This window comes from Lagenorhynchus albirostris, chromosome X (genome assembly GCF_949774975.1).
Source record: "Lagenorhynchus albirostris chromosome X, mLagAlb1.1, whole genome shotgun sequence".
In the NCBI taxonomy this organism is placed as follows: Eukaryota; Metazoa; Chordata; class Mammalia; order Artiodactyla; family Delphinidae; genus Lagenorhynchus; species Lagenorhynchus albirostris.
In genome coordinates this window covers 6073779-6086652 of record NC_083116.1, presented here as the reverse complement: position 1 = coordinate 6086652, position 12874 = coordinate 6073779, and the positions used below count along the sequence as shown (strand labels likewise).

Below are 12874 nucleotides of genomic sequence, written 5' to 3'. Positions count from 1 at the left end.
GTCCCATAGATTCCAGGCTTTGTGAGATGTAACCCTCAATGCCTGGGAGAAGATACCAGTCAAGCATGCCTTAGCTTACTTTCTCTTCCCATCTTTTCTTCCTGAGTAGAATTCTTCTCATTTATCTTTTCTTCAGCATCTCAGTATGTAACAGTAACTTGAATGTTTCCTGTTAAGTCTGTTTGTCAGTTTCTCTCTTTGTTCTTTTGTTTTTGAATTAGGTTCTTCTCTTAAGATTTTTTTTCTTTACAATGCTTTGAATACTAGACCATCTGTTTTTTGCTCCTTCATTTGGATAGTGGGGACATATTACCAGTTGGTCCCTTCATGGACATATTTGATATGATTAACTACTAACAAATGGTACAGAAAGGACACATGCAAAACAGTGTCTTAGGTTAATATAGTCCCTATTCAATTTACAGGTCTTTGTTGAATATCTAGTATTAATAATGGGAACTGAAACCTGATCATGAACATAGTATTACAATTTTAACACTGTCACATGGTGTTTATAATTCATTCATCAGTTTAGTCTTTATATTATGTGTGAAGAGACATTTGGTTCTTGTAGAGGGAAAAATTGAACCGTGACTTACAATTCCCCAATCATATTAGAATGCATTTCCAAATGAATATAAGAATAAAATATACTTATTCACCTGCAGATTCTTGATTTCTCATTTAATATAATGTTTTATAGTTGAGAAGTAAACATTTAAGAAACAATTCCTTTGTCAAGTTAAGTATTCATAGATGAATTCACTTCCTGAGTATTGTAGGATATATAACATATGGCCAAGGAAAAAACATGCTTGGGTCATAGGAAGAAATATATATAGTCTGAATCGTAATAATCTGGTAACAAAAACAGTAGGATCATTTGGTTAAGGCTTCCATTGGGGGGAGCATACTTAAAGTGTAACCTTTAGTTGTATTTCAAGAACATTTCATGAACTCCTGCTACTTACAGAGTACCAATGATATTTACCTGTCATATAAGAATACCTCCTTATTTTACTTTATTAACTGATAGTTTTTTTAATAAAGACTATGAAAGAGCTCAGATTTGCTTCTCTTGCTTAAGTCATAAAAATAACAGGATATAATTAAACCACCAGAGCCTATGCAGATGTTCCGGATGTTTGGGCTTGGTGTGATCAGCATTCTCATCCTGGGATGTCTGCCCATTTGTTGCTACTTGCTTTGCCAGAGGAGGTAGGCAAACATCAACTTTTATTTGCTGATTGCTGAGTATACTTGAATATTTCTGTGTAGACACATTTATTCATAGCTCCAAAAGCACAGGGATTATGTTTGGGTCCCTTTTGTTTAAAAGAAGGTAGCTTGGGAAAAACCTAAAAGTTGAGTTACCATAATATTTCTTCAATGCATGTTATTTTATTTTTCCATAAATTTAAGACATCCTCTTGCATAGTCTATACATTCCCTCATTAAACAAAATCCCAATTGGAAGGAAAAATAAATCAGTGAGCTGAGGGTATGTGGAGTGGAAGTGGTTATTAACTGCAAATCAGAAGGATTCCCAGAAGTGTTAGCTTCCATCTAGTAGATGGTCACCTACCATTGGGTCTTAAAGTCTTGATCTTCCTTCAAGCCAATTTGTATCAGATTTCTTATTAGCATCTTATACAAAATCCCAGTGGGCTGTTGGCATGATGCTTGTAAGTTTTTCTAAATAGCTCCCTACCTGCTGGGACAGAGTGGGTGTGGAGGTAGAGAGCAGGGCCAGGGCTAGGGTCGGATGAGTGAGGCACTCACTCTCAGGTTTGTGCAAGTGCAGGGTCGGCACTAGCACAACCCTGAGAGCAAGTTCCTCCTTAAACTTTTTGGTAAAGAAAAGTTGCCTGTTGAAGATTAAGCATCTTTGATGTTTTTATTTGAGTTAATAAGAAGGTGATATTTGAGTTACCAAGAAATTATTTAGATTTCACCAGAAGATTTAGACTATACATGTTACCTTATTTTCAATAAAGATCATTAAGTCTTTTTTTTTTCTTTTTTGTACCTTTTCCTTGAGTCTGATGAATTTGTCATACTCATCATTGTAGTTTCAGTTCATAGCAGAATGCCTCACATATAGTGGATGCTTAATATATTTTTGTTGAATAAATGAATAAAGAAATACAGTGGATGGAGTTGACTAGCCTGGAAGGCAGTCATATAGTGATTTAAACTTTCTCATTGCTTTCATCACTTTCTCAGACCATTTTGAAGACACCGTTGGGTCACAGCCTTTCAGCTTTTCCAGTATGCATGACTGCCAATTCTTTTCTCAGTTTTCACTTAGTTTCCTATAATGAGTGAGTTATCTCTATTCCTAGGCTTCTTTCTTTTCTTTCTTTTCACAGGTGAATGGGAATAGGAGTGGAATTTTTGACCCTTCTGTCTTCCCTCCAAAGCTTGATTTCATATAAAAATAACCCATGAATAAAAATGAAATACTATTTGCTAGAAATAGGTAGCTTAGGATTATGCCATGCAATTTAGAATATCTGTTATAATAGGCCTGGTATAATAATTTCGTTATGGTCCCTCTGTTATGCCTCTGCCAAGGAGTTTTATGGGGATGCTAAGGTACACTGGAGTTTTCTCTAAAATGAGTTCCAGAGGATTATCCTTTAATAGAACATATTTTCTTCTTTTTACGTAATACAAACTGCTTGAGAGACTTGAACAATGTGAATGGTATATATATAGAATGCCATAAATTTTGGTTTACTATAGTTTATTTATTTACTTACTTTACTATTTTGTGTAAGAGCGGTATGTACCTTCAGTCATCCTGAGCTCTTTGTTGCAGCCTCAGAGCAGGTGTCAGTTTCAGCTTGCTGCTTAACTGAATTTCCAGGAACAGTGGATGGTTGAGGGTGGATGGGGCACTGTCAGCTTTTCCTGGTAAGCTGATTTTAGAAGCAAGGAGAATAATTGTGTTAGAACAAAGATCCTATCCTTGATACCAAACAAGGAGTTTAAATGGAGGCCAAAGCCTGCTAAACCCTCCTTTTTGGGGGCAAGGTATCTCTTTAGAGCTATCCCCTTAACTCACTTTCTGTTCTCCATCTCAAAGAATAAAGAGCTAGATAAACTGTTACAGTAGTAAATGACAGTAGGTAAAATAAATGATCCCATAAAAGGGAAATAGATGCAGCAGTAAAATCAAGTGTAGTGGTTTAGAAAAAGAAAAGAAAGAAGCCAAACACAGTTGTTTGTCTGAATCAGAGGGGCCCACAGCGAAATGCATATCTATAGTAACATGATCTGGGCCTCGTTGTTAGAAGAACCTTTGAGGCATTGGAAGATACTCTTTTTTAAAAAGAAAAATTATTTATTTATGTATTATTTATTTTTGGCTGTGTTGGTTGTGTTCGTTGCTGCGCGCGGGCTTTCTCTCGTTGCAGTGAGCGGGGGCTACTCTTCGTCGCGGTGCGCGGGCTTCTCACTGCGGTGGCTTCTCTTGTTGCGCGGAGCATGGGCTCTAGGCGCGTGGGCTTCAGTAGTTGTGGCTCGCAGGCTCAGTAGTTGTGGTGCACGGGCTTAGTTGCTCCACGGCATGTGGGATCTTCCCGGACCAGGGCTCGAACCCGTGTCCCCTGCATTGGCAGGCGGATTCTTAACCACTGCGCCACCAGGGAAGTCCCTGGAAGATACTGTTAAGCTCCTCTTGCTGGATCCTTTCCTATACATTGAATATACATTCCTTCAGGAAAAAGCTGTTGTAGTTCTTCTATTTTGGCCTTCAGTCATAAGCCAAACAAATGATGTTTTGACATTCCTCAGCTCCTATAGTTTGGGCAGTGCCTTTTATTTACAGGTAACCTAAGGAGCTAACAACTGGCAAGAGTTGGAGGGATGAAAAATGAGAAGTAATATGAGTAGAGGGGAGGAATGAAAGCAGTTTACCTAAAGAGGATAATCACTTTCCAGAGACAAATGCATTTCATTTTTTAATGCCTGATTCACGCTTTCTCCAGTTGACCATGTTCAGTCACTGCTTGTGCTAGGTATTGTGGAGGATGCAGCAATGTCTAAGAGATAGGCTCTAGTTTTAAGGAGCTTCAGTCTACCTTAAAATAAATCCCAAGCACGACATATTAAGAACAATATAAGATGGAATATAATTAAGGACTAAAATGAGTGGTGGCAGTAACTTATAAAAGTTCTGAGGCATTGGGGATAAGGCTGAGTGGGAGAGGAAAGAGTGGGCTCCATGGTGGAAGTGCTATTTGAGCTGAGTTTTTGAAGGGAGGACAAGATTTGGGTTAGGTGGGGAGGGGGCCCTCCCACAGAATTCATTACATCCAGATGGAGTCTCCTTATTATAGATCCCTTAAATGCTTATCATTTCTAAGCAGGAGTGGCTGAACTTTGCCCCTTTAATAATCTGTAACTGAATCTGTAGTTTACTTCTATATTCAAGTGTGGTATGAACCAGGTAAACAGAAAACTCAAGCCAGCTTGAACTGGTTCACATATACAAAAGGGAACAGAGAGCATTAGTGAAAAGCTTTCTAAGAATTTGCTACTAATAGCCTTATTAAACTCGCATATAAGATGCATTTTGAAATTCATTATGTCCTCAAGGTTATGTAAGATCTATTTTTATTCTCATTAATAGGGATCAGAAGCCTCATTAGGTTTAAGTGTCACTGGTAGGCTTAAGACTTACATAGAGATGAAGGAACAAACAGGTGGATTGGGACAAAAGGAAGCAGGGGAGGGGGCTCTAGGGCGAGAGAGGAGAAAGGGGGTGGCTGAATTTTTCCTGTTACAGTAATACAGTGCCAATAACAGTAGTTTCAAGTGCAAAATTCAGCTTCTAATCTTTATCTGTTTTTATATAAAGTTTAATCTGTATGTATATGCCAGTTAAACATCCTGTGTATTATATAGTGATGTGATACTTGAGTGTGTACATAGCTTTAGTAAGGTGAAAGATTCAAACATTGTAATACCATGCCTATTAAAATCAGATGAAGTGTATTTTCAATGTTCTTTTTCTTCCTGTCAGATTGAATTTGTAAGTTCGAATTAAGAAAAATTCAGAACTCAGTCTGAAAATGACAAGACTATGTTTTCTTTCAACTAATAAAAAAGCCGTGTTTTTTTAAGATTGTAGATCATCTGATACACAGATGATGTAAATAGCACATCCCCCATACACTTTCAATGTTGCTGCTTGCCAGATGGCTGTTACTGAAAATTTCTACATTTAGACAAATCCTGCTGAGTGATTCTCTGTATTATAATGTGGTTTTCATTATGTAGATAATCTTAATACCACTTACTCTCATAGAATGGGAGGTAAAGAATTGGGAATAAATGTGTCAAAAATTGCCTAAAAATCATCACCCATTGAATTTTAAAAATAGGCATTTACATTTTCAAATCCCTATGTTTGTGTGTCTCATTATACTGTACAATATAATTAGTAATGTTATTTTGAAAAGGATTATGCAGTAATTAGCCAACTGCTGAAAGGTTTGAAGTTCCTAGGATTATATACATATGAATTCAAAGAAAGGAAATAAAGTCTATAAATTTTAAAAGTATGACTGGGCTGTAAGAACTTTGACAAAATATGATCAGATGAGAATGTGAGCAAACTGGAACCCTTAATCTAACATGAGTCACTATAGATTTGAAATTCACATAAAGCCAGTTCTTCTTGGACCCTGTTCAAGGTAATTTAGTTATTGAAATAATAAGAGAACCTCATTATATGCGGATTATATGTCTGAGGTATTCCTATTGCAGGGACTCCAAGGGCAGCATTTTAGAGAATTCTGGGATATTAGGTACTATTAAAAAGAAGAGTTTGTTGCCAAGTAACTAATAACCTCATTGCAAAATGCAGTGGCCTTTTCTCAGTTTCCATCCAACTTGACCTTTTTGTCACAAGTACACTGTTGACTGCTTCCTTTTTGAAACTTTCCTTCCTTGGATTTCATTGTTCTCCTTACCATTCTGATCCACCTCAATTTGCTTCTCTTTGTTTTCCCAACTGTGGTTGTCTCCCAAAGCCTTATTCTCATCTATCAGAGAATATTACAAGTATGTAGTAGAAAGAATATTTTAAAAGATCTGTGTTCTACTTCTGCCTTCACTACCAGTTTTATAGTGAGGTTAACTTTTTTTGGTGTTGATTTTCTCATAAAGTTAGAGTAGAGAATTGAGTTAGAAAATTTCTGAAGTCCTTTCTGAACATAATGTTCTGGGCTTGTTTGGATAAATGACTCTTAAACATACATCCTGAAATCCTCACCTCTATCTGTTTTATATTTCCAACTGCCTTCATGAATTGGGTGTTCTGTTAGTGCAAAATGCACTTACTGCAGCATTGCAAAAGTGAACTTCTTTTTCTCCCAAATCATCTCCCCTTCACACCCGTTCATTTCTGTCAGTGATTTCTTTAGTCTCCCAGGCTAGAAACCTTGGAATCATCTGTGACTATTTACTTTCCTTTATCCTTAATATGTAATTCTATTCTTTCAGGCTCCCTGTCATTTTTTTGGTTTCCTTTGGGATGAGTCTGGGATTTACCTCTTCATATTTTATAGTCGCAGCTTAGTCCAGGCCTTTTATGTTGTCAACTGCTGTCCTAAGTAAGTGGTTTCAGGAGAGGAGCAAAAGGGGAGCAAAATATATTAGTCTTCCAGGGATGCCATAACAAAATACCACAGTCCAGTTGGCTTAAACAGTAAACATTTATTTTCTCACAGTTCTGCTGGCTAGAAGTCTATGATCAAGATGCCAGCTGATTTGGTTTCTGGTAAGGGCTCTCCTCCTGGCTTGCCGATGGCCACCTTCTCTCTGTGTGCTCACATGGTCTTTCCATGATGCCTGTGAGGGGGGTAGAGAGAGAAAGAGAAAGCTGTCTGGTTTTTACTAAAAAGAATTTTAAAATTAGTTTTTATAATGACATTAATTTTACTGATCAAGGCCCCACCCTTATGACCTCATTTAACCTTAATTACTCCCTAGAGGTACCATCTTCAATGCAACCATACTGGGAGCTAGGGCTTCAAGACGAATTTTAGGGACACAAACATTCAGTCCGTAACACAAGACTAGCTAGCATCCAAATGCAAAGGCAGAATTGGGAACTGAGGAGAGCATTGAGATGATATGTCCAATGCAAATAATTTATACAAGAGACACAATAACTGCGATGGGGCTGCAGGTGGTTTTTGGAAGATGGCTAGGCTTTAGGTCCTGGAGAAGTTTCCTGGCCCTTCAATAGGAATGTGTGGCTGTGCCGTTAGGAAGGAGAGAGTGAGTAAGGATGCTTGCCAAGCTAATTTGGACATATACGTGGACCCCTAGTCTACTGTCCTTCTAATCCATCCTGTTATATCCTGCCAGGCTTATCTTCCTAAAATAGCATTATTTCATTTCATTATATCATTCAAGAACTTCTAATGCATTCAAGAATATCTGGATTCCAGGCCATCTGTTAGGTGCTGTGAAGGGCAAAGAGGTGAATCAGATCATGCTCTGTGCTTTCAAGGGACACATAGTCTAATAAAGGGTATATACAAGTATCCAAGATAGAAAGTCACACTCAAAAGGCACAGATAAAAACAATGAGCATGTTTGGCCTTTTCCAGTTTATGTGAAGTTTTCACATACATTGTTGTGTGTGACCTTCAAGACAGGTGCAGGGAGGTTTGGCTTCTTGCTCAAGATTACGTAGTGATAGAGCAAGGATTCCAATCTGTCTTCCGATTTCTTTCTCTTTTTACTATAGGAAATAGGAAGAAAATTAGATAAAAACAGCAGCATCTTGTTGCTTCAAGTCCACTCGAAGGGCTGTGGCTTTCATCTATATTGGACTCATTCTATAACTCCAGTAATATTTCTTGTAATACTCCATGTATCTTTTGCTCCAGCCAGGGAACTCTTTACTTTTCTTGGCATACCCCAGGCTTTATTCTTGCCTCTGTTCTTTTGCCCATGTTCTTCCTAGATCTTGGGATTGTTCTTCTTCATCCTCTTCACTTGTTTGAATTCTTTCTTACCTTCAAATTGCAGCTGCCCCAACTCTTCCATGAAGTGCTCTGCAACTGCTCCAGATTCCAGTGTTTTGTCTTGTCTTAAAACCTCTTTCTGTGCTGGTATTCTTATCCACATAATCTAACATGTAATTATCCTTTGTTTCCTATTGTTTGTTTTCTTTCTCTAGCTAAATTGTAACCTCTGTGAGGACACTGGGGCCAAGTTCATACTTCTTTGAGTCTAGAACTGGGGATACCCAAATGGGGTTTCTGCACAGGTATCATCATCATCCCTTTGGAACATGTAAGAAACGCATGTTCTCAGGCACCACCCCAGACCTACTGAATCAGAAACTCTGGGTTTAAAGTCCAGCAATTTGTGTTTTAACAAGCCCAACAAGTGATTCTCATGTACACTCCGGTTTGAGAACCACTGATCTCTAGACCATGTGGTAAGCAAATCAGTAAATAATTCATTTCTGTGGATTTTATGACTGTTTTGTGACGTTGCAAATGATAAGTTAAATTTATAAGCTTTCCTAGCTATAAAAGTGATGTTATGTTCTTTAACTATCTTAAATAATTTATATTTATATTAATGAATTATAGTTTATTAAGGAACATGGAAAAATCAACCCACTAGATCAGTGTTTCTCAAACTGTGGACTGTAGATGGCTTCTGTGGAAGTAACCTTAGGAATATTTAATAATACAGATTGCCGGGCTTTACCCAAGAGATTCCGATTTTGTAAGTCTGAGGTTTGGTCCTGAAATTTATATTTTTAAAGCACCCCAAATGAATCTGGTACACAGCCCATTTGGAATTGCACTAGGTTCTCCAGTTCAACCGTTTATTCATTCATTCTTTCTGCATATCTTTATTGAGCTCCTGCTTGGTTTAGGCACTTGCTAGATGTTGTGTTCTCCATCTGATCATCTTCCTGGATAGCCTCGCTGTCCATGTTATGAGCCATCTAAGTCCATAGCCTTAGACTTCCCTGATGTACTCAATTCTGAGGACTCTTGCCTGCACTCTGCATTGGCCACCCATTTTTGTGCCCATATCCTGAACCTTATCATTCATCAAAAATTGAACCTATGAGTCTCTGAAATCTTAAACTTCAAAATCCTACTCTTTGACCATGGAGGGGGGGGTGTGTGTGCCTTGTTTTCTAGGTTTTTCCTTTCTTTACTTTTGCTACCCCTGTTTTCATTGAGACCTCCAGACTCTTTAACACTCTCTTTTCCCCTGGTCTTCTACCTTTTTAACATCATCTGATTTCTTTATCTACCCTGGATCCTATTGCCTGTTACATCAATACAGTCTTTCCAGCTCCTTTGCTTCATTGAAATTGAATCCACACCACTTCTCTGCTTCTACATCTAAGCTTCTGGGAATTCCTAGAGGAAAAAAAGTCTCACAACTGTATAGATATGTATCACTAGAAATTCCCAGTGGGCCTACTTAGTGTTTCCAGCCACACTATTCTACTTGATGCTTACAAACAACTTGCTGCCTTGCCACTCTGAGCTTTTCACACAGTGTACCTACCCACTGATAGAAATGCTGTCATATATCTATCTCCACTCTTCTTTATCTGGCTCACTCCACCCAGAATGCAGGCCTCATATTAGATGTCACCTCCTCTAGGAAGTTTACCCCAAACCTGCCGCCCAGATCGGGTCAGGCTTCTTCCTGTTTATCTTCTACCAACCTCTGCTTACCTCTACTTGGATTATCTCAATGTGATATAATTATCAGCCTATATATCTGCCTTCCCTTCTAAGTTTTAAGCTCCTTTGAGGGCAGGTCCCATGTCTTACTCATCTTTATGTCTCGCTGTTTAGAATAGCGTTAATTTCATAAATGAGCAGATGTGTCAGTGAGTGAACGAGTATTGGATAAGTTGATCTGTATATTTCAAGTGTGAGTATGCTGGTGACAGTATATGACATTTTATATGAAAAGAAGAAAATCACCTCTAGGACACTGAACAAATAATCTCACCCCTACTTTCCCCCTTGAGCATTCTCATTAGATATTGGGTAGAAAATGTAACTTTGGATCTCAGTAATGTTAGAAGGTTGAACCTAATACCAAGTCCTCTGCAACCTAAACCAGTGCAGTGAGTTTTAAAATAATAAGGCTGTGTTGCATTTTTCTTTGTTAATTAAGGGGAAATGTACACCATGAAATTTAAAATAAAATCTGTGGGTAAAGAAAACACCGTCATTTTAATTATGTGAAGTAAGATACATTGAAGTCACAGCATTGGAAAAAAAGTATAAGTCCCTAATTTCTTATCTAAAATTCTGAAATTCAAGAAGTTCTGTAAACCTAAAACTTTTTTCCCAACTCATTTGGCAGCAAAACCTGATCTGACCTGACCTGACCTGAGACACTTTCTAGTCATTATTTAACGCTTAGAGTGAATATTCATATATTTTGTTGTAGAAATATTACTGTTTGATCATGAGATGCTGCCATAGACCCCATGAGAGTGTCATGTAATATGCAGTATATCATGTCATATTACCTTTCTAAAATCCAAAATATTCTGCATTCTGAAACACATGTAGCCCCAGGGGACTGAGAACTATGTAGTTGTTTCAGGTTTTTTGTTTTTTGTTTTTTGGTTTTTTTGAGACTGCAGTTAACAGTACTGCAATGTAAATAGACCATAGGTAAATCATATAAATGTATTTTTGGCCTTCACCCACTGTTTCATTTATGCCTGGAGACTTTTTATGATTCATTGAGAAAAAGGTGTTTATTTGCTCCATATCTGCCTTAGCTAGTGGAGCTCAGTGACAACCCAGTAATGTAGTTTTAGGGGAGAAAAGTGAGTATTACCTTCAGAGTCATGTCAAAATCAGGATTTTCTATCTTTGGGCCCCACATACACAGAACCCGCTGCTCTGTATAGCTAAGTAGCACTGTTGGGGCCAGGTATCCTCTTCTGTACACTATCTAGCATTGAGCTGAGGATAGGAATATGTATCTGTCATTACCTCTTCATAATCTTATATGCAAACCTCTTCATAATCTTATATGAAAATATTTCTCTCTTTCTTTCTCTTTTGTGTTTCCATCCTTACCTCTGCTTTGGGCATTCCTGTTTCTTTTCCTTGGATTGTTTTTAGGTATTTAGAAAGTGAAAGCTCTGTAAACATAAATATCAACTAACATTTCCTGAGTCCTCACTGGGTTACCAGGCTCTGTGGGATATATGAAGTTACAAGGTAAAGCTCTAGCCTGAAGTTATTTCCAAGCTCTGGGGGGAAAAATAAGACAACAGTAGACAAAATAGACTACAATAGCGTAGTGGGTAAGAGATTGTGCTTTAGATTTAAGCAGGTCTGGATTTGAATCCTGCCTCCAGTACTGAGTAGTCTGGTGACCTTGGGCAAATTACCTTCCTTCTCAGTGCCTCAATTTCCTGTATGAAAAATGGAAATGATAGAAATAGTACCTGCCTCATCAACTAAATAAGATCATGCACATGAAGTACTTATACACAGGCCTTGGAATGCAGGAATTCTATCATACCTGCCGTTATTAGTCATTATTTGCTAATGCTGCAGTGTTGTCTAATAGAAAACGTCTGTACTTGAGTCAGACAGACATAAGTTCAAATACTAGTTAACACCTCTATTTACTAGCTATGTATGACCTTGGATAAGTTATCTTACCTCTTTAAGCCCCAGTTTAATCATTTGCACCTTATAGGGCTGTCGTGAGGATTAAATAAGATAAAATATGTAAAGCACCTGGCCAAGTTCTTGGCCTGTGAGAGGCTCTCAAGTACCCACCTCCATCCACTGTCCACACAAATGCAAAGAAGAACAGGATTGAATGCCCAATGATAGCAATAGTGAGTGTGAGTGTGAAATTGTAAAATTGTAGATGATCATGTAATGTGAACTATTACTATTTAGTTTTGAAGTTCATAAGAGAGAGGAATCCCTATAGGCTAAGAGTGAAAGAGAAGGCTATCTAGACAAATAATATATAAGCTGGATCTTGAAGGGTGGGTAACATTGATGTCAGCAGAGGGAAGTAGGATGGCATTCCTGTTGCAGAGGATCCAATGATCAAAATAATGCTATATAGAATAATAATTATGGTTACAATGATAAATATGAGTGAGCCAAGTATAATACTTTCTATCAGAGTTATTAAATCTGGAATTAAACAATTAGGTGGGAATGTGTAAAGAGTTATGTGAGCAAATAGCCTTTTCCTTATAACCCACCATTGTTATTATTCTGTCACTGTTGAGAAGTAAGGTTTCACTTTGAACTTTTAATATTGCAGCATATGGGCCAATCCTTTACGAAGGAAAGTCAACAGAATTTTAAAGGGTTTCAAGAACCGAAGACGCAAACCAAAGAGGGTTGCTGGAACATTAGGGAAAGCAACAGATGAGGAAGGGTTAGGTGATGAAAAGGAGCAGGAGACCACAGGTAATGACAATAGCATATAAAGTTGAAGTATTTAATATTTGATTCTTGTTATCAACATCTTGGTTCAATTGATGCCTATTTTTTTTATCCCACAAATGTTTGGACCACAGGAGTATCAGCTTCTGAAACAAATATTATCACTAGGGATATCTGGATGGGAGGAAGGTGGACAAGAAATGTGCTAGGTTGTTTGGGTGCCATATTATTTGGTATACATAGTTCAGCTCTTCAGGGAAACAAAGAAATGGAATCTGCCTGCCCTGACTCTGAAGCTCCATGATAGACACCCTTGCTAAATAATAATGACCATGGTCCTCCACGTGTGTTGACCACATGGCATATCCGGGGGAAGGAGCATAGCCTCAGGAGTCTGACAAATCTGAGATCAA

The 12874-nt window shown here is 37.9% G+C and overlaps 1 protein-coding gene across 1 annotated transcript in view; it reads left to right on the top strand.

The window, feature by feature from the left end:
* FMR1NB (FMR1 neighbor) overlaps positions 1-12505 on the top strand; it is a 29813-nt gene extending 17308 nt beyond the window's left edge. Inside the window, exons 4-5 of the mRNA XM_060138674.1 lie at positions 1122-1218; positions 12337-12505. Coding sequence (XP_059994657.1) covers positions 1122-1218; positions 12337-12505 — 266 coding nt within the window. The remainder of the gene's footprint in view (positions 1-1121; positions 1219-12336) is intronic.
* Positions 12506-12874: the final 369 nt, after the last annotated feature.